Source organism: Nicotiana tabacum, chromosome 14, assembly GCF_000715075.1.
Source record: "Nicotiana tabacum cultivar K326 chromosome 14, ASM71507v2, whole genome shotgun sequence".
NCBI lineage: Eukaryota > Viridiplantae > Streptophyta > Magnoliopsida > Solanales > Solanaceae > Nicotiana > Nicotiana tabacum.
Window position 1 is genome coordinate 115,144,614 of NC_134093.1, and position 23,572 is coordinate 115,168,185.

Sequence of the window (23,572 nt, forward strand, 5' to 3'; positions counted from 1 at the left end):
ATTACACATCATCATATATCATTACCAACACAATAACCTCACAATATCACGTATCATCCCTGACAATAGCCACCCTTATCTCTCCTATAGCCACCCTTATCACTCTTATAATAGCCTCCCTTATCCCTCCGCCCTGACAATATCAATAGCTACCCTTATCGCTCCTATAGCCACTCTTATTTCTCCTATAGACACCCTTATCGCTCCTATAATAGCCTCCCTTATTGCTCCGTTTAATAGCCTCCCTTATCGCTCCGCCCAGACAATATCTCAACATACTTAACAACAGTGAAATGCCACCATTATACCTGCATTATGTCAACAATGGAATTCCACCCTTATACGTCGCATAAGAGTAACCCAAATCACGCAATAATTCACACAGAATATTATCACAACCGCACACCATCATCATTTCGTATTTATAAATTGCCCGCAGGCTACAACCATTCCAAAGGTACAACAAAGTCAATTAATTTCACAACAGATAGTCCATATCTCAACACAATGTATATAAAATCTCAAAACAACCACAAGGATGGGAAAATAACTCATCATAGGACAACACCTTCTTTAATCTAAATTTTAGATAAATATATAAACGCCTCAATTTAAAATTATTTAATTAATTATTTACAAATGAAAAATCCATAACGAAATTATTTCCAAGAAATATCAAATATACAACACACCGAATTCACATAAAAATCCAAGTGACAATGACACCAAATAATCATAAAATACAAATTCGACAAAGAACGAATGAGGCATGACAAATCAAGGATTTACTAAGTTCCAACAATTTTCCAATTTAATACATAAGGGCGTCTACGAATTTCAACCGACATAATTTGCACATATAAACCAAGTTTGTACTCGTCACCTCGCGTACATAGTTTTCAATTACACAATTTCCACATAAGACTCAATGCCTAAGGGGTAATTCCCCCACTTATGGTTAGGCAAGATACGACCCTGTTTCAAAACCAAATTTCAAGATTCCAATAAAACCTTTGCCTCACGAATTCATGTCTGAAAGCTTCAAATCTAGTCACAAACAATTCAATATACTCAACACGAATAGTAGGAATTTATTCCATATGAATTTGCTAAATTTCATAATCTAAATGCGAAATTAACTCAAAAGTCAATAGTGTAGCCCACGTCTCGGAACCCGACAAAAGTTACAAAATATGAAAGCCCATTCAACCACGAGTCCAAGCATACAAAAATTATCGAATTCCGACATCGGATTGACCTTCAAATCATCTTTTTAAATTTTTGGAATATTTTATAAAACTCTTATTTTGCTTCCATAAATTTGCGGATTCTTGATATAAATGAGTATGGAATCATGAAATATAATCAATATAGGACAAGGAACACTTGCCCCAATGTTTTCCCGTAAAAATCGCCCAAAATTCGCCTAAACCGAGCTCCTAAAACTCAAAAATGAGTAGAAATGGCAAAACTCCCTGTTTTATGGGTTTTTTACGCTGTTTTCAGAACCCTTAAACATCCCAGTGCTAGGGCTAGCGCCCCGCGCTACCCCAGGCGCTGACGGCGACGAACAATCGTTCCCGACACTAAAATGGGCATAACTCTCTCATACGATGTCCGAATGCGACGATTCTTTTTGCTATGGCTCCGCAATTTCAATACGGATCTAATGATTCAATAAAAACTAAATTTGGAGCTCAATTTCTTAATGTGATACCCCATATTCTTGAAGCATCGATGTCCAAACATTCTAGGTTCGATGCTGAAATATAGCAAATCTTGTCCGATTGACCTCAAATTTTGCACACAAGTCATAAATGACATAACAAACCTATCAAAATTTCCATAGCTGGATTCCGACGCTGATATCAATAAAGTCGACTCCCGATCAAACTTCCAAACCATCCATTTCCAACTTTTTCCATTTCAAGACAAAATCAACTACGGACTTCCAAATAAATATCCGGTCACACTCCAAAGTCGAAAATCAACATATGGAAATATTGGAATCATAAAAATTCCATTCTAGAGTCGTTTGCTCAAAAGTCGACTCTCTGGTCAACTATTTTCTTTGAAGCTTCTTAATTAAGAATTGTTCTCCCAATTTGATCCCAAATCGTCCGAAAACCATACTCAACCACACACGCAAGTCATAATACATATTACGAAATTCTTCTGGACCTTAAGTTGTTGTACGGGGCGTAAATTCATAAAATGACAAGTCGGATAGTTACATTCTCCCTGTAAGGACCCAACCGGTCATTTTGCCTTTTAGAACCCCGTTCTCCTAAATAAAACTTCCTGAATGTGCTTTAAATGATTTATGAATAACTGGTATTCAGTATTGGTGAATGGGCAGTCCTCAGTGTTCTTTAAGTCGACAAAGGGTGTGAAGCAAGGGGATCCCCTATCTCCAGCATTGTTCATTCTGTCAGCTGAGCTACTTTCCAGGTCTTTGAATAAGCTTTTTGAAGAAAAGTCATTTGTGGGATTTGGAATGCCTAAGTGGTCTGATTCTTTAAACCACTTGGCGTATGCTGATGATACGATAATATTTGCATCTGCTCATCCTCCCTCTTTGAGCAACATTATGGCAGTGTTGGGGAACTATGAGAAGATATCAGGTCAGATGATCAACAAAGATAAGAGTTCATACTACATGTATTCAAAGGTTGCTAATGGATTATTTCAGGCAGTTGGAGCTATTACAGGATTTGCAAGAGGTCAATTCCCCTTCACATATCTAGGGTGTCCTATTTTTTACACTAGAAGGAGGAAGGACTATTATGAGGATCTTATCAAGAAGGTGAAGGCTAAATTGCATTCATGGAAATGAAAACTGCTGTCATTTGGAGGAAAGGCAACACTCATCTCTAGTGTGTTGCAAAGTATGCCAGTTCACATGTTATCAGTCCTTGATCCACCAAACAGCATCTTGGGGCATCTACATAAGACTTTTGCTAGGTTCTTTTGGAGCACAAAGGAAGAAGGGAGAAGCAGACACTGGGCTTCATGGCAAAATCTTTTCCTTCCTAAAGAGGAAGGGGCGCTAGGTTTTAGGTCCTTAAATGATGTCTCAAGGGCACTGTTTGCTAAACTATGGTGGAGGTTTAGGACCACAAAATCTTTGTGGTCTAATTTCATGTGGAATAAGTATTGCAAGAAGGAGCCACCAACCGTGGTGCATTTTAGGGGAGGGTCTCATGTTTGGAGACAAATGCTGAATGCTAGGGAAGAAGTAGAACATGAGATCGTATGGGAATTGAAGAGTGGAACAACTAATATTTGGCATGAAAATTGGACTGGATTGGGTGCACTTTATCATGTATTACCTGAAGACTTTCCAATCAATGAAGGTCTTCAGGAGGTGGCAGAACTGCGGCAAGGGGAAACATGGGATGATCAGCTGCTAGATCAAACTTTCAATGAGGAAATTGCAGAACATATAAGGCTAAATGTGCACTATGAAGGCAGTGAGGGATATTGGGATAAGCCATACTGGATGCCAACTCCTTCAGGCAAGTTCAGTGTTAGCAGTGCTTGGCAAATATTAAGGCATAGGGTAGATCCTAATCAGGAATTCAAGTTAATGTGGATTAAAGGTTTACCGTTCAAGATATCCTTCTTCTTGTGGAGATTGTGGAGGCAGAAAATAGCCACCGATGACATGTGGAGGAGGCAAGGGCAAATGGTGATGTCTAGGTGTTGGTGTTGTCAGCAGCCCCAAGAGGAATCCATTGAGCATATATTTGTCACAAGTCTTACTGCCTCTAAGGTATGGAACTTGTTCATGGGGGCTGCTGGAATTTCTGTGCAATTGATTCAATTGAAGCAGACTATAAGGCATTGGTGGTATGCTCAGTGTTGTCCGAAATTAAAGCCACTATTTCAAGCAGTACCAGCTATCATCACTTGGGAGCTGTGGAAGAGAAGAAATGCAGGTAAACATGGTGGTTCAATGTCCACAAATAGGGTGATTCATGAGATAAATAGGACATTGCATCAACTGGCAAGGGTGAGGTATGCTTGGATCCCTAATATTCCATTGTTATGGCCATACATTATTCAATACTTTGAAGGATATAAACCTATATTGATCACTACAAGAGTAACATCGCAGCTTCCTTGTCATGGTTGGTACAAATGTAATACTGATGGAGCTTCAAAGGGCAATCCTGGACCTAGCTCCCTAGGCATTTGTGTGAGGGATGATGAAGGTGATGTGGTGTATTCTAGGGTAGTAAACCTGGGAGTGAAAACTAATGTGGTGGCTGAAGCTAATGCTATTCTTCAAGGGTTGGAATATTGTGTGGAGTATAATTTTCAACCTCTCATACTGGAGAATGATTCATTAGTGATGAAGAAGGCGATAGAAGGGGAATGAGATCCTCCTTGGGTAATTGCATAGGATGTGAAGAAAATTATAGAGATGAAGGACAACTTCAATGTGATCTTTCAACATGTGTTCAGAGAAGGCAACTCAGTGGCGGATTTTATAGCTAACATTGTGTTCTCTTTTGCAGGTACATCTGAGTTTCATTCATTCTCTGAACTGCCTAGTGCAGGGAGGAGGTTGATCAATCTAGACAAATCTCAGTCACCTAGCCTTAGGATTAGGATAGCAAAGAGAAGAACCCCAGGCTGATGGCTTCACAAGATTGGACTCTGCACAAACTGATATGTCCAAATGCTAAGGAAAATGCTGAACCCATCATATGGTATTTTTGGAGATTGTTGAATCATTTCTCAGTGGTATTAGCATGCTTTCAAGCTCAATCTGAGGATGGTTTACCAATGTTTTGAATGATGTCTACATTAAAGGTCATAGTAGGGAAGGATCTGAGCTTACAAGATCACAAAAAGGCACATTCTCAAAGGCTGGCCTTTGCCTTGCAAAGTCTGCTTAAAGCCAGATCATTCCTGACTTTTGCCTTGTAAAGCCAGCCTAAAGCCAGCTCATGCCTGGCTTTTGCCTTGTAAAGCCTGGCTAAAGCTAGCTCATGTCTTGCTTTTGCCTTATAAAGCCTGCCTAAAGCCATCTCACGCCTGGCCTTTGGCCTGCAAAGCCTGCCTAAAGCCAGCTCAAGCCTGGCTTTTGCCTTGAAAAGCCTGCCTAAAGCCAGCGCATGCCTGGCCTTTGCCTTGTAAAGCCTGCCTAAAGCCAGCTCAAGCCTGGCTTTTACCTTGCAAAGCCTGCCTAAAGCCAGGCTTCTCTTCAACACATTAATCTTGATGAGTGAGCACATGATTAATACTTGAACAAAATCATTCCACTGCATATGGAGATCATATAGTAGTGACACTTGGAGGACGATGCGGACTTCAACTCTGCGGTGGAGATGTTTGGAATTCATTTTAGCCTATGGACAATATACCCTGGCCCCTAGTGAGGGCTTGATAGGTGCTGCTTGGTATTTGCCAATGACAATTAGATTCACATACACTAATAGGAGAAGGAAGCATTCAGCTTATCATGTTGTAATAGTTAGTTCATTAGATTTTAGCTTTTCTATCTTTTTTAATAGCTAGTAGCTTCATGCAACTTCTATTTTGGTTTGGACATCTTGTAAGCATTGGACCCATTTTGGGATTTTATTTATATATTAGCCATTAGACTAAAAAAAATAAAAATAAATGATTTATGACTTGCGGGGATGGTTGGTTCGGGATTTGGAAGTGTTTGGGTTGAAATCAGAACATTTGGTTATTTAAGATGGCTTTAAAAGGCCAAGTTTGACTTCGGTAAATATTTTGAGAAAATGACCCAGGAATAGAATTTTTACGATTCAAACAGTTCTGTATGGTGAATTTGGACTTAGGAGCGTGTTCGGAATTTTATTTGGAAGTCCGTAGTTAAATTAGGCTTGAAATGGCTAAAATAAGAATTTAAGGTTGGAAGTTTGACCGGGGAGTTGACTTTTTGATATCGGGGTCGGAATCCAGTTCCAAAAATTTTTATATCTCCGTTATGTCATTTATGACTTGTGTGCAACAATTGAGGTCAATCAGAGTTGATTTGATAGGTTTCGTAATCGAATGTAAAAGTTGGAAATTTTAAGTTTTATTAAGCTTGAATTGGAGAATAATTTGTAGTTTTAGCGTCGTTTTATGTGATTTGAGATTTCAAATAAGTTCGTATGGTGTTTTAGGACTTGTTAGTATAATTGGTTGAGGTCTCGAGGTCCTCGGGTGAGTTGCGGATGGTTAACGGATCACAAATATGACTTTAAAAGCTGCAACAATTGTTCCTTTTGTTGGATATTTTTGGGTTGTGATCGAGCCCACGTATCGAGCCTAGGGTCGACGTCCTAAGGCGAAGCCAGGGACGAGGCTCAGTATTGAATCCACGATCGAAGATCCAGCTCGAGGGCCATGATTGAAGGCAATGATCGAGGGCCATGATCGAGACCCAAGATCGAGGGTCACAATCGAAGGCTCAGGCTCGATGCCATGATCAAGGCTATGATCGAAGGACCAGGCTCGATGCCATAATCGAGGCCATGACCGAGGTTCAGGCTCGAGCCTATGATCGAAGCCACGATTGAGGCCTAGGCTCGAGGGCCATGATCTAAGCCACGATCGAGGCCCAGTTCGAGGCCAATTTCGAATGCTGTCTGGGCAGTTTTATAAAAAGAAGGCATTCGTCTCATTCGCCATTTTTAACAATTTAGAGCTTGAGCAGAGGCGAATTGCGATAGATTTTCAAGGAAAGATATTGGGGTAAGTGATTCTAACTTGGATTTGGTCTATAAACACAAATATATCATTGTTCTCATCATTTAATTAGTGTTTTGAGATTGAAATGTTGGAAATTTTTAGAAATCTCATAGAAACGAATTTTTGAGATTTCGATATCGATTCGGAGTCGGGTTTGAGTGAAACTGGTATGGTTGGACTCGTAATTGAATGAGTTATCGGATTTCGTAACTTTCGCCGGATTCCGAGACGTGGGCCCCACGGACGAAATTTTAATTAATTTCGGGATTTTATTGAAAATGTAGTATTTTCTGATAGAATTGATTCCTATAAATTTTAATGATTGTATCAAATTATTTTGGCTAGATTCAAGCCAGACAGAGTTGGATAATCGAGGAAAGAGTCTACTAGTGGATTAAATTGGAGCAAGACGAGGTAAGTCTATTGTCTAATCTTGTGAGGGGGAAATTACCTCATAGGTGATTAAAATTAAATAATTGTTGCTAATTGTGGGGGCTACGTACGCACGAGGTGACGAGAGTCCGTGCGTAGCTACTATTAATGCTAAAGTCTAGGTAGTTTAGGATTTAAAGCATGAATTACTTGTGTAAATTGTATTCTTTGTTTAATTAATATTATTTGATATATATATATATATATATATATATATATATATATATATATATATATATATATATATATATATATATATTGTGAATTGTTAGATAAAAATATTAAAGGATGGAAATCTCATATACTTGATTTTTTTTGTTTAAATTAATTAATTGCTAAGAGAAATTGTTCTTCCTCCTGAATTTATCTTATAACAAATATACTCTCATACCGGAGGTACATAAGAAAAAGTCCTCTTTTCTTGTGGAGCGGACCGAACGCCTCGGGAGGATAGATGCATCTATGGATCGTGCCGCACATCTCTCGGCAGTGTACACGACACTCTAGATCAGGCCGAACGACCTCGGCAGAAATCATGCTTAATAATAATAATTACACGATACCTTAATAGTTTATTTCAGCTTGCGATGCTAATTGATAAATTGGAGAATCCTTGGAATTTAATGCATTATTATTCTTGCTTGTTATGGAATTAATTATTATTTCTGTAAATGATATTAATTGATGAATTGAAAATTATTTGAATTTAAGGAATTTAATTAATATATTGAGAATTGTTGCATTTGAAGGAATTTGATTATTTCTGTTGGTCACATAAATTATTGTAAATCCTGTGAATCATGCTGATTTAGATATTCTAGTTTTATTTCAATTATTATTATTGACCCATAGTGAATGTCAAAGTCGGCTATCTCGTCTCTACCACTTCGAGATTAGGCTAGATACTTACTGGGTACACATTATTTTTTTACTCATACTGCACTTGCTGCACATTTTATTGTGTAGGTACATATATGAATAGCGGCATAGTGGACGCATAGGTGTGGTTAATAGTTGTGGGGACATAGGTGAACTGCATTCTATATTACGATCCGCAGCTAACAGAGTCTCCTTCAGAGTTATTATATTTTCCTGTATGATTTGTATTCTGGACAGATGCTGTATTTTATTTTAATTCCCTAGTAAATGCTCATGCACTTGTGACACTAAGTTTTGGGAATGGTTGTGAATTGTTTAGAAATTTATTTGCTAAAAATATTTATCATTTACTCTATGAGTTTTATCTTTACTATTTCATTGAAGAAAATTATATTTCAAAAATACTAAAATGGGTAATTAAGTTAATTGATTATGGTTGGCTTGCCTGACAGTGGTGTCCGACGCCATCACGACCTTGTTGGTGTGATGACCCAAAATATCATATTTAAATTTAATAAGTAATTCTGTATTCTAAGACCTCAAAAATCACCATTTATCATTCCTCGACTTGTGTGCGTATTTCGTAAATATTTTCGAAAAGTTTTCATGTGAAAAATGAATTAAAATGTGAAATAGAGCTTTGAAATTCATGTGAGTTGACTTTAGTCAACATTTTTAGCAAACGGATCCGGATCAGTATTTTGACAGTTCCAGTATCTCTGTATCGTGATTTGGGACTTGGGCATATGCTAGGAATTTAATTTGAAGGTCCCTAGCTCAAGTTATGACCATTTAACGGAACTAGCAATTTAAAGGATAAATATTCCAAGTTTGACCACGCGGTTGAGTTTTTTATATCGGAGCCGGAATCCGATTCTAGAAATTTGAACAGCTCTGTTATGTCATTTATGACTTGTGTGCCAAAATTGAAGTCATTCCGGATTCATTTAATATGTTTTGGCACGAGATTTGCAAGTTGAAAGTTTAAACCTCAAAGTTCGAATAGGGGTATGAATTGTAAATTCAGTATTGTTTGACTTGATTTTAGACCCCGAGTCAGTCCGTATTATGTTACGGGACTTGTTGGTATATTCGGACTAGGTACCGAGTACCCCGAGTGTGATTCGAATCGAAATCGGAACAAGAATTTGACTTAAGAAAAATCTAAATTTTTGGGTTCTAGTGTAATCGCACCTGCGTAATTTTGACAGCAGGTGTGAGCTCGTAGAAGCGAGACTTCCATCGCATATGCGGTCTTCGCATGTGCGGCCCTTTTGCGCAGAAGCGGATGTTGCAGGTGCGACATTTTCGAGCGCAGATGCGGCCACTGGTCAAGCTACCTTGTTTCTCAAATACGAGCTTTGTCTTGAAAATGCGAGACCGCAGGTGCGAAAATATAGCCCGCATATGCGACAATGCTGGGCAGAATACATAAAATCGGGTCTTAGCCATTTTTATTCATTTTTTAGTTTTAAGCCTCAGATTTGGGCGATTTCAAGGGGGATTTTCACGACTTTGAATTGGGTAAGTGTTCTTTAACTAAAAGTGATTATATTTCACAAATCCATGTCTATATTTATCATTTATTTCGGATTTAAATTGAAGAAATTGGAATTTTTGTAAAACTTTCCAAAAACGAAAAATTAAGATTTGAAGGTCCATTTGATATTAGAATTGGACAAATTTTGTATGGTTGAACTCGTATCGGAACGGCTGTTCGGATTTCGCGAGTTTTTTTGGGATTTGATATGTGGGTCCCACTGCCGGAAAAATTGTAAATTTATATGGAATTAATTCCTATGATTCGTATTGAATATATCGAATTGTTTGTGAATAGATTTGAAGCTTTCGGAAGCAAATTTAAAAGGAAAAGTTGTGGTTGAATAATTGATTGGAATTTGCAAGGCGAGGTAAGTGTCGTGGTTAACCTTGACTTGAGGGAGTAGAATCCTTAAATTATGTGTTATATGAATTGCATGTGAACGACGTATAGGCGAGGTGACGAGTGTCTATACATCGTCAAATTAATTTTTTGCCTGTTTACTTGGAAATCATAAATTGTTTTTATTCAAAAATTAATTATTATAATAATTGTTTCTCTCTTATTCTTTGTCAAAATATTAATTTTTGAATTCCTGCGTTAATTGTTACATGCTATTTGAATTATGTGTTTTAAATTGTTATTTGACATTTAGCATATTAAATATTAAACTGCCTATTTTCTCGCTGATTTCTATAATAAATTACTAATTGTCATTGTTTGTTTCATAATTAAATTATAATTATTGTATGCTTGTTGTCTTATAATTTTTATATTAATTGTTGCGTTTATTGAGGAATTGCTTCTATAAGAATTGATTGGTAAATGAATATGTTGGAGGAGCGAGTTGCACGCCGCAACAAGATTGATTATAATGAATATATTGGAGGATCGGGTTGCACGCCATAAGAGACTTATTAAAAGTCAATATTGAAGGATCGGGTTGCACGCCGCAACAGACTTATTAAAAATCAATATTGGAGGATCGGGTTGCATGCCGCAACAGACTTATTAAAAAGTTGATACTGGAGGATCGGGTTGCACGCCGCAACAAAGTTATTAAAAATCCATATTAGAGGATCGGGTTGCACACCGCAACAGACTTGATAAAAATAAAAATATTGTGAGAGCGGATTGCACGCTGCAACTAAATTGATGGAAATGATAATTGGTTATGGCTGCTGAATTGGCTTCGATTATTATAAATTAGTTACTTGATTTATTTCTATTATTGTTGTTGTTTCTAATATTGCATATAGGTAATATAAGTGACCCACCTTAGCCTCGTCACTGCTTTGTCTATGTTAGGCTCAACACTTACCAGTACATGGGGTAGGTTGTACTGATACTACACTCTGCACTTCTTGTGCAGATTTTGGAGTTGGTCTCTGCGGCGTGCCATAGTTTTTCTCGGATTTCAACTATTCAGAGGAGACTTGAGGTATAACTGCATGGCGTCCGCAGCTCTGAAGTCCCTGTCTATTTTACTTTGGCTATGTGTTTATTTCCAGACAATTTTATTTTATTCAGACCATTTTTTTGTATTTATTCGAGAAGCTTGTGAACTTGGGACACAAATTCTGGGATGGTATTTAGACACCGTTGTTCGATGGATTATTTTACTATATTTCAAACTTTGCTTCCGCATTTGTTTCCTTGTTATTAATACATTTAAAAATTATTTTAAAATGGATACTATTTTTGTAACGTTGGCTTGCCTAGCAAGTGAAATGTTAGGCGCCATCATGGTCCGAAGGTGGGAATTTCGGGTCGTGACAGTTGGTATCATAGTACTAGGTTACATAGGTCTCACGAGTCACGAGCAAGCTTAGTAGAGTTTGAAGGATCGGTACAGAGACGTTTGTACTTATCTCTCAGAGGTTATGAAGTTTAGCAACAATATCACTTCTTTCTTATTCTATCATGCAGTTTTATTCTATCATCGACGATTGAACCATTCTACTTTTATTCTCTCGCAGATGGTGAGAACACGCAATACCTCTACCGATGGACAGGGACCAGTACCCCCGGTGGCAACTATGGTCAGGGGTAGAGGCCGAGGTGGAGTTCAGTCCAGAGCTCGAGCAGCTGCACCTATTGTAGAACCTCAGGTAGACCTTCAGGAGGAGGTCCCAGTTCAGAATGTACCAGTTGGACCAGTTCAGGTCCCGGAAGGATTCATAGCCACTCCAGTGCTTCAAGAAGCTCTAGTCCAATTGATGAGTCTTATGGAGGGCGTGGCCCAGAATGGTGCATTTCTAGTGGCACCAGCCGTCTCACAGGCTGGGGGAGGAGCACAAACTCCCATTACTCCCGCTCAGAAGCAGATGGCTCCCCAGAATCAGGCTCCAGTAGCCCCGCCAGTTGGGGTATTTTAGCTAGTCGTTGGAGGATCGGGTTGCACGCCGCAACAGACTTATTAAAAAGTCAATATTGGAGGATCGGGTTACACGCCGCAACAGACTTATAAAAATAAAAATATTATGAGAGCGGGTTGCACGCTGCAACAAAATTAAATGTGAATATATTGTGAGAGCGGGTTGCACACTGTAGCTGAATTGATGGAAATGATAATTTGTTATGATTGCTGAGTTGGCTTCAATTATTATAAATGAGTTACTTGATTTATTTCTATTATTGTTGTTATTTCTAATATTGCGTACAGGTGATGTAAGTGACCCGCCTTAGCCTCGTCACTACTTCGTCGAGGTTAGGCTCAGCACTTACCAGTACATGGGGTCGATTGTACTGATAGTACACTCTGCACTTCTTTTGCAGATTTTGGAGTTGGTCCCAGCGGCGTGCCATAGTTTTGCTCGGATTTCAGCTATTCAGAGGAGACTTGAGGTATAACTGCACGGTGTCCGCAGTTCTGAAGTCCCTGTCTATTTTACTTTGGCTTTGTGATTATTTCCAGACAGCTTTATTTTATTCAGACCTTTATTTGTATTTATTCTAGAAGCTCGTGCACTTGTGACACCAATTGTGGGATGGTATTTAGACACCGTTGTTCGATGGATTATTTCACTAAATTTTAAACTTTGCTTTCGCTTTTGTTTCCTTGTTATTAATACATTTAAAAACTATTTTAAAATGGATAATATTATTCTAACGTTGGCTTGCCTAGCAAGTGAAATGTTAGGCGCCATCACGGTCCGAAGGTGGGAATTTCGGGTCGTGACATTTGGATTTTGGGTCATGACACTCCCCCTCTTAAACATACGTTCATCCTCGAACGTGCCAAGAATTATTCTGATGAAATTAAATTACTGAGTGCATTCTTACACACATAACTTACGGGTGATTCTACGTCACCAAAAATTTAACATGGATCTGACAACGCCATCTCAGTTAAAGATTACTTCTTTCATCCATACTTATAAACTTTAAAACAAATTTCTTACACTCCAAACATTTTCAATAGGCCTGATTTTCACATCAACACACGGTATTAGTCTCAACTGGCTATAACAACTCGTGCCTACGCACACATCAACTTTCTTGATAGTGCTGAAGTATTTCAAAATTTTCTGGGGTGTTACATTCTCTCCCACTTAGGATCATTCTCCATTGAATGAAAAGTAAAGTTCTCCCTCAAGCATATAACATAACTTATATCTTCTTTCGCACATGTCAATTCCCCAAATTTTACTAACTCCCAAATAGTTTTTAGAAATTTCGGCAGAGTCTCCCCTGTAATTGGCCCTATCCTCATGCCAGAGTAACACCAAAACAACTCCTAACAACACATCCCCACCCAACAAAGCACCACAATGCATATATCAATAACACTAATCTCAGCATTACAAGCACTATATTATCATAATGATATGTGGACATGAAGCACATCATATGTATGCCCATAACCACATCTACGGTCTTAATAGTTGTTCATAATCGATTACAACATCGCAAATTAACCTCATGTTAACAAAATCTCGTTTCAAACCTCGACTTTACTAACAACGAGACACGAGGCATGAAGACCTCATAATTATTTATCCAATTTAACGAGTCATATTGAACGCCACCTGGGCAGTCACCTCGTAGGCTAAAACTCAATAATTACAACACGAATATGGCAAATTATGCACAGAGAAATTCATACAAGAATTTTCAAATAAGCCTAACAAGCATGACTCCCTATAAGTACTATAGTACAAATTTAGTTTCACAAAGGAGAATTTAAACACATAAATTTTCATCATAAGGATCTCTTCCTTATATAACTTCCACCGCGGCTCGTAGCCCAGTTTAAACATATCAAATCATATTAAAATGCGAGGATCTCGTCCTCAGTTCTGAATCACAAGTATTTTGCACATTGTGCCTACAAAAATTTTCCATTTCCTTTCTTTCTTATTTTCAATAAATTCCGTAAACAGTTTTCACAACACATAATGAACTCCCATACCGGTAGGGCATATAGTTCATAAACTTATAATCAATTATCCCAAAGTTACATCAAAACCCATTGCAGTAAGTAATAGAAAGTCAATTTTGGACTCATAGCCCTCAATAGTGTGCAAAACAACATGATAGACACGGGCTAACACCATCAAATCTCCCAACAAGTATAAACAAGTGAGTGGCGTACAAATCACAAACTCGTCCTATATGCAACACGATTAGAGGTATCACCTCGATAGTCAGAATTGAATCAAAATAAGAATAGTGCTCCTTTCATTATAAATTAAATCATGTTGGTAATGACACCATATGGTGTAGTGGCCTTAGCCACACCATAGAAAATATATCAACGGGCTGGGCCTACCCCTCTAGGGCACCCTCTACCCGCTTATCCTTCACCTCTAACTGGGTGTCCACGTGTGTAGTAACTACATTGGGGCCCAGAACCTGAGTGTTCAGTTAAAATCCAGCCCTCCCAAGTTTGGGACAATCTCTCATGATGTGCCTAGTATCATCACACTCATACCAACCCATATGAGGTCACGACAGCTCGTACTAAGTCTGTGCCAGATAACTGGAATAAACACTGTAAGAATTTTGTGTCGGTGGTGTACTGTAAGAGCTTACTGGAGAACCCCGAGTAATCTGATATGCGGATTGAGCTGGCCGACTGCTCGAGTCTCCTCCATAATGGGTCATAGGTGAAGAGTAAAATCCACTGAATCCTCCAGAGCATCGAGACCTTTTGGCCTCCTTAGACTCCATTTCCTTACCTAGAACACCCTCAATCCTCCTCACAATCAACACTACTTTCTAAAATGGAGTATCGGTTTGCAACTCTCGAGCCATGCTTATTTTAAGATCATAATTGTGTCCCTCAATGAATCTGCAGACCCGCTCTCTGACTGTAGAAACCAAGATAGGTGCATGATGGGCTAACTCACTGAACCTGATAGTATATTATGACATTGTCATAGTGCCCTAACGCAACCATTCAAACTCTGTGTGCCACACATCTCGGAGAGTTTGGGGAACAAACTCTTTCAAAAACATCTGTGAAAATTGAGCCCAAGTAGGTGGTATTGCATTGGCTGGTCTACCTTCTTCATAGACTTTCCACCACTGATACGCTACTCCTGACAGCTGAAATGTGGTAAAGGCAACTCCGCTCACTTCCACAATACCCATGGTGTGTAGAATACAGTGACACTTTTCTAGAAATCCCCGAGCATACTCAATAGATGTGCCACTAAAAGTAGGTGGACGATATCTCTTAAGTCTCTCTAGTCTCTTTTGTTCTTCTTCTAATGCCTCTGGCCTGACCTCAGGCTTAATCGAAATAACAGGTTGCACCGGTACTACACCCGAAACCTGACCAACATGAACTCGCTGCTCTAGAGTACAGGCGGTAAGAGTTTGAGTTACTCCCCCAATCTGTGAAATATTCGATGCAACAGAGATCAATCCCGCCTAAGTTAATGTACCAAACATATTCAAGAACTGTGCTAAAGTCTCCTGAAATCCGGGGGTAACAACAAGTGCTTCTGGTACCTATCCCCCAATTGGAGCAACTGGCGGCTCCTCAACTCTACCTCTAACCGATGTTCTAGTTGTGACACATGCCCTTCCTCGGCCTCTACCTCAGCCCCGGCCTCTTGCGGCCCTAGAAGTATGTGCGGGTGCGTGCTCAACTGACCCGGTAGTACGTATCCTCACCATCTGTGAGAGACTAGAGATACAAAGGCTCGAATTTCACAATCAACAAATCCGCACGACATGAATGAAAGAAGTGGAAGTTTCCTAACAGTTCTGTAGCCTCTCAAATATAAGTACAGACATCTCCGTAACGACCCGCAAGACTTTACTACACTTGTTCGTGACTCGTAAAACATATGAACCTAGAGCTCTGATACCAACTTGTCAAGACCCAAAATTCCACCACAGGCGTCATGATTCCACTTAGTCTCTAAGACTAGGTAAGCCGATTACAATTACAATTTAAACCTTTTTTTGGAAACATATAACTTAATATACGTGTCGAAACCAATAGTGGAAATAATTCTATCAACCTCCCAAGACTGGTAATACTGAGTCACGAACTCTAACTGAATATATGGAATGATCTCGAAGATCAAAATACTCACTATTGTTTGATTAATAATTAACAGTATAATAAAATGGAAAGACTCCAAGGTACTGTGACGACCAAGCAGCTCTACCTTAAATCTTTGCGATAACACTCTAACTCTATCCGAGTCTGATATCTCCAAAACTTAGCTCTGCACAAAAATGTGTAGAAGTGTAGTATGAGTACACCACAGTCGGTACCCAGTAAGTATCAAGACTAACCTCAGTGGAGTAGTGCCGAGGTACAGTCAAGACACTCACTAGTCTAATAACATGTGCAATATAGTATACAAAACTTATAGGAAACAATTAACAATGAGGGAAACAATAATAGACCAATGATATACACAGTCGGGAAACAAGAACACAATAAATATTGCTCAACAAATAATGAATACAAGTACAACCAATTAATCAAGTCCTTCAAATATAAATCTTTCGCCCATATGTTTTTCAAATAATACTCTTCATGATATAATATTTTTCAATAAATATATTTCGAATATACTCCCTTCAAATAAATATCTTTCAAATAAATCTTTTTAAAATATAATTCCTTCAAATAAATATCTTTCAAATAAATCTTTTTCAAATATAATTCTTTCAAATAAATATCTTTCAAATAAAAGTCACCCTTTGACACCTAATTTAAAAATCATAGAAATACGGTCCTAGCCCACTTTCATATTTCCATGGTACCTCGTGCCAAATAATAAATATTTTTCACGTATAATTTTTTCAAATAAATATCTTTCGAAAAAAAGTCACCTTGTGACACCTCATTTAAAAATCATAGAAATACGGTTCTCAACCCACTTTCATATTTTCATGGCACCTCGTTCCAATTTCTCTATCACAACTGCACAGACAACTCATGTGCCAATATCATCATCATTTACTCACGACACCTCGTGCCCATAATTCATATCACAACTACACGGACAGTTCACGTGCCAATATCATCACTATTTACTCACAGCACCTCGTGCCCACATTTTATTTCATAATCCGCATGTTACCTATTTCAACATAGATTATACTATTATCAATTTACCAACAACGAGACAAATTGCACAAGATATAAAAATAAACAGAAGGAAAATCACAACATCACATGAAAATTACAAACGCAATAACCCCACATCATCACATAAAAATTACCAACACAATAACCTCACATCACCACATATCATTACCAACACAATAACCTCACATCATCACATATTATCTATGACAATAGCCACCCTTATCTATCCTATATCCATCCTTATCACTCCTATAATAGCCTCCCTTATCCCTCCACCCTGACAATATCAATAGCCACCCTTATCGCTCCTATAGCCACTCTTATCTCTCTTATAGCCACCCTTATCGCTCCTATAATAGCCTCTATTATCGCTCTACTTAATAGCCTCCCTTATCACTCCGCCCAGACAATATACCAACACACATAACAACAGTGAAATGCCACCCTTATGCCCGCATAATGTCAACAATGGAATTTTATCCTTATACGCCCCATAACAGTAACCCAAATCACACAATAATTTACATAGAATATTATCACAACATCACAACATCATCAACTCGTATTTACAAATTGCCCATAGGCCACAACCATTCCACAGGTACAATAAAGTCAATTAATTTTACAACAGATAGTCCATCGCTCAACACAATGTATATAAAATCTCAAAAGCAACCACAAGGATGGGAAAATAACTCATCATAGGACAACACCTTCTTTAATCCAAATTTTAGATAAATATATAAATGCCTCGATTTAAGCTTATTTAATTAATTATTTGTAAATGAAAAATCCATAATGAAAATATTTAAAAGAAATATCAAATCAACAACACACGAAATTCACATAAAACTCCAAGTGACAATAACACCAAATTATCATATAAAATACAAATTCGACAAACAAGGAATGTGGCATGACAAATCAAGGATTTACTAAGTTCCAACAATTTTCCAATTTAATACATAAGGGCGTCTACGAATTTCAACCGATATAATTTGCACATATAAATCAAGTACGTACTCGTCACCTTGCGTACATGGTTTTTAATTACAAAATTTCCACATAAGACTCAATGCCTAAGGGGTAATTCCCCTACTCAAGGTTAGGCAAGATACTTACCTCGTTTCGTAACCAAATTTCAAGATTCCAATAAACCTTTGTCTCATGAATTCCTGTCCGAAATCTTCAAATCTAGTGACAAACAATTCAATATACTCAACACGAATCGTAGGAATTAATTCCATATGAATTTGCTAAATTTCATAATCTAAATCCGAAATTAACTCAAAATTCAATAGTGGGGCCCACATCACGGAACCCGACAAAAGTTACAAAATATGAAGGTCCATTCAACCACGAGTCCAACCATACAAAAATTATCGAATTCCGAAATCAGATTGACCTTCAAATATTCTTTTTACATTTTTGAAAGATTTTATAAAAATCTGATTCCCCTTTCTCCCATAAATTCACGGATTCATGATATAAATGAGTATGGAATCATGAAATATAATCAATATAGGATAAGGAATACTTAACCCAATATTTTCCCATGAAAAGCGCCCAAAATGGGCCTAAACCGTTCTCCCAAAACTAAAAAATGAGTAGAAATGGCAAAACATCCCGTTTTATGGGGTTTTTACAGTTCGGGCGCCACAGTTGGGGTGGAGCGCTGTCTGTGGCACTATTGCCAGAACCCTTAAACATCCCAGCGCCAGGGCTAGCACTCTGCGCTACCCTGGGCACTGACGGTGACGGAAAATCGTTCTCGACACAGAAATGGCTCCAAAATTTTAATATGGATCTAATGCTTCAATATGTGATACCACGTATTCTTGAAGAATCTATGTCGAAACATTCTAGGGTTGATGCTGAAACATAGCAATTCAAGTCTGATTGACTTCAAATTTTGCACACAAGTCATAAATAACATAACGGACCTATCAAAATTTCCATAACTGGATTCCAACACAGATATCAATAAAGTCGACTCCCGGTCAAACTTCCAAACCTTCCATTTCCAACGTTTGCCATTTCAAGCCAAAATCAACTACGGACTTTCAAATAAATATCCGGACACACTCCTAAGTCCAAAATCACCATACGTAACTATTGGAATCATAAAAATTTCATTTCGGAGTCGTTTGCTCAAAAGTCGACTCTCTGGTCAACTCTTTACTTTTAAGCTTCTAGATTAAGAATTGTTCTCCCAATTTGATCCCAAATCACCCGAAAACAAAACTCAACCCCACACGCAAGTTATAATACATATTGCGAAGTTGTTCTGGACCTTAAGTCACTGTACGGGGCGTAAATTCTTAAAATAACAAGTCGGGTCATTACACTGGTGTCACGACCCAAACTCCAACTAGTCGTGATGGCACCTAACCCAGCCCGCTAGGTAAGCCAACTTTCAATTATCCAATTCCAATAGCCATTATTAGAGCAATTTAAGTGAATAAAGGTCTATATCTGATACATCCCCAAAGAACTGGTAGTACAAATCATGAGCTTCTAAGAATAGAGTAAACAAAGTGGAAATGAAATAAATACATAGTATGTTCGGATAATACATAAACAGAGCTTTTATAAATCTAAGGCTACCCTGAATAAGAGGAAGCTACAACAAGAATGCAGGTACATCTTCAAGTCCTGCAACCATCGAGCACAGCAACAACAACAGCCAACATCTGCACGCAATGTGCAGAAGTGTAGTATCAGTACAACCGACCCGATGTACTGAGTAAGTAACAAACCTAGCTGTAGGTTGAAAGTAGTGACGAGCTTCTACCAAGGTCGGGTCCAAATCCACTAATCCACAACAGTTAATAACGACATAAAGCAAAAAATACCAAAAGTAACTCAGAGATAAAATGCTCAGTCACATTATGATTTCAGCAATAATATTTCTTCCTTTCAAGTAGATTAGTGAAAACCCAAATCTTTTGCCAAAGTTACCAAAAAATGTGAATAAGTTTGGAAACAGAAAATTTTCCAAAATCCTTTCAATAATAAATAAAATATCTCATTTTTTAGATAACCATTGTAAAATAAATGCATCACTTTGCCCATCTGTCAAAATGTGTGAGAAATCATGAATAATGTAATACCGTACAGCATGGGGAGAACACATCTCTATGCATATATGTCATGTGTGCATGTCAATGCAATGTATCTCAGAGATTGTACTCATAAACTCACACTCTCAGAGTACTAAATGTCACTGCCTCGCATTCTCTATCACTTTGGTCAACACACTCAATCATTCAGCGCTATACAATACCTGCTATGGTGTGCATCCCGATCCCTGTTTATAATCGACTGCGCTCACTGGGAGTGTACAGACTCATGAGGGGCTCCTACAACCCAAGCGCTATAAGCACAGATAACTCACGTGCTGCACGGACAACTCACGTGCCATAATATAAATATCTGGATCCGCACGGCCAACTCACGTGCAATAATAATATAAGGATCCGCACGGCCAACTCACGTGCTATAATAATATCTGGATCCGCACGGCCAACTCACGTGCTATAATAATATCTAGATCCGCACGGCCAACTCACGTGCAATAGTATAATATATAGATCCGCACGGCCAACTCACGTGCAATAATATAATATATAGATCCGCACGGCCAACTCACGTGCAATAATATAATATATATATAAAGCCAACATGGACTGCTGCGGCGTGCAGCCCGATCCCAAAAATATCCTCAAAAGATCAGGCCCTCAGCCTCCCTCAATCATCAATCTCTCCAGTCTCTCTTTCATGGGCTCACAATGTCATAAGAATAGCCCAAACAAAAATGATGATATGATGTATCAATAAATAACAATAGATACTGGGATATGATATGCCAGGAAAAGAATATGACTAAGTATGAATTTTAATTTTAACTACAAAATTCCACAGAAATCATTATGCCACAATTTCTATAGTGCACGCCCACACGCCCGACACCTAGCATGTGCGTCACCTCCCAACAATTCACAAAATACATATATTCAGGGTTCATACCCTCAACTCCAAGATTAGAAGAGTTACTTACCTCGAATAAGACAAATCCAAATGTCGAGCAAGCTAAGGAACGCTCCAGCAATTCCACTCTGCGTGTATCAACTTCTAAACGGCTCGAATCTAGTCATAATTAATTTGATTCAGCCCACAAAATTTATTGGAATTAATTCCATATCAAAATACTAATATCTCCACAAAATCTGAAATTACTCCCCCAAAAATCACCTGTGGGGCCCACGTCTCGAAATCTGACGAAAGTTACAAAATATTAACACCCATTCAATCGCGAGTCCAACCATATAAATTTTACTCAAATCCGACATCAACTCGACCCTCAAATATCCAAATTAAACCAAGAGGGTTTTCACAATTTTCCAACTTAATTCACAAATTAAATGTTAAAAACAACCATGGATTCGGGTAATTTAACCAATATTGAGTTAAGAACACTTACCCCATTGTTTCCTCTGAAAATCTCCCAAATATCGCCTTAATCCGAGCTCCAAATTGTTAAAAATCGAGTCCCATTTTCTGAACTTAAACTTTCTGTCTAGACCTCTCTTCTTCGCGAACGCGACAGGTCCCTCGCGTTCGCGAAGCAAAATGTACTTCCCAACATTTGCTCTTCGCGAACACGAGACACTGCTCGCGAACGCGAAGGTAATAACCCATGCCCACTATGTTTCCCTTCGCAACGCGATACCCCAAACGCGAACTCGATGCACAACCCAGCTCCTCCTCGCGAACGCGAAGAGTAAATCCTGCCTGCCTAAAATTCCTCTTCGCGAATGCGAGGGCCCACTCGCGAACGTGAACGAGAAAATCCGAAAAATGTAGCAACAGATATCAGTAATCTCACCAAGGACACAAATGATCCGCTAACCGTCCAAAACTCACCTGAGCCCCTCGGGACCTCAACTAAATATATCAACAAGTCCTAAAACATCATACGAACTTAGTCGAACCCTCAAAGCAGCTAAAACAACAATTAAACCATGAATTACACCCCAATTCAAGCCTAATGAACTTTGAAATTTCTAATTTCTACAAACGACTCCGAAACCTATCAAATCACGTCCGATTGACCTCATATTTTGCACACAAGTCATAAATGACATAACAGAGGTATTCCAATTTTCAGAATCGAATTCCGACCCCGATATCAAAAAGTCAACCCCCCGGTCAAACTTCCCAAAAATTAAACTTTCGGCATTTCAAGCCTAATTCCTCTACGGACCTCCAAATAATATTCCGGACATGCTCCTAAGTCCAAAATCACTATACGGAGATATTGGAATCATCAAAATTCAAATCCCAGATCGTTTACACATAGGTCCATATCGGACCACTTTTCTAATTTACATTTTCAATTATGAGACTAAGTGTCTCATTTCACTCTGAGTTTCTTCCGGACCCGATCCAACTAGCCCGATAAGTCATAAATCAATTGCAAGACATAATTTGAGAAGTAAATGGGGGAACATGGCTATGATACTCAAAACGACCTGTCGGGTCGTTATATTCTCCCCCACTTAAACATACGTTCATCCTCGAACGTGCCATACCCGGGGGTGAACTCACGTCACCCAATTATATATAGGCATGACCGCACAACATAACTGAAAAATCATTAATTCCAAATTGGCCCAGAAATCATGGAGGCAAATTTCTAACATCCAGAATTCTTTTCAAGATCAGAATCTCACATCTACACACTATATAAGCCTGAACGAGTTGTATCCATCCATAACCATAATCCTAGATATAATCACATAACATACTACACAACTCTCATACTCGTAGCACCATTTCTGATCACAGTAATTACTCAAAACCAACCAAGTACTAGTATAAAACCCCGCATTCAACAGAATCTCATTCCAAAACCTTTGTACACTACCAATGATGAAAGAAACAATCAAAACTCATAACCACTCATCAGATCAACTAGCCATGGAGCTCTCTCGTCTCAAACAGAACCATAAACCTCTCCTAAGCCGACTTTCAATATTATCCTCCAGAATATACCATAATCAAGCCTGATAGAACCCATTCTAGGTCCAATGACCTTATATTATTACACACAACTATCCCACAGACACGCCACATCAATATAACTCAAGCCACAGTTGCGCAATCTATGTACCCAAATACGGGAGATGTCTCAAGGAATAGAACTGTATTACAAGTTCAACAAGCACTACCACAACCGCAATGTTACAACCAACTCCTCCAATTTCGTGAAGAGGATAACAATAGGTGCATGTGCACAATTGTATAAGAAGGAAATTAATGAATCAGATAAATTATCATAGAAATACAATTCTCACACACGACACGGTCGACTCACATGCCATTAATATGAATCGCTCGGCATGGTCACAGGCCTCCAGTCCCAGCATATCATACAT

The 23,572-nt window shown here is 38.4% G+C and overlaps 1 protein-coding gene across 1 annotated transcript; it reads left to right on the plus strand.

Moving 5' to 3' along the window:
- Positions 1–2,890: 2,890 nt before the first annotated feature.
- Positions 2,891–4,384, plus strand: LOC107828724 (uncharacterized). The gene is made up of 3 exons (XM_075230311.1): positions 2,891–3,253; positions 3,365–3,602; positions 4,080–4,384. The coding sequence occupies exons 1-3, from the start codon at positions 2,891–2,893 to the stop codon at positions 4,382–4,384; spliced, it is 906 nt and encodes a 301-aa protein (XP_075086412.1).
- Positions 4,385–23,572: the final 19,188 nt, after the last annotated feature.

Coding starts and splice junctions, on each gene's coding strand:
- LOC107828724 (XM_075230311.1), top strand. CDS start 2,891: ATGCCAGTTCACATGTTATCAGTCCTTGATCCACCAAACAGCATCTTG. Junction 3,254..3,364: donor AAGAAGTAGAACATGAGATC/GTATGGGAATTG, acceptor GAAGGTCTTCAG/GAGGTGGCAGAACTGCGGCA. Junction 3,603..4,079: donor CAAGTTAATGTGGATTAAAG/GTTTACCGTTCA, acceptor AATACTTTGAAG/GATATAAACCTATATTGATC.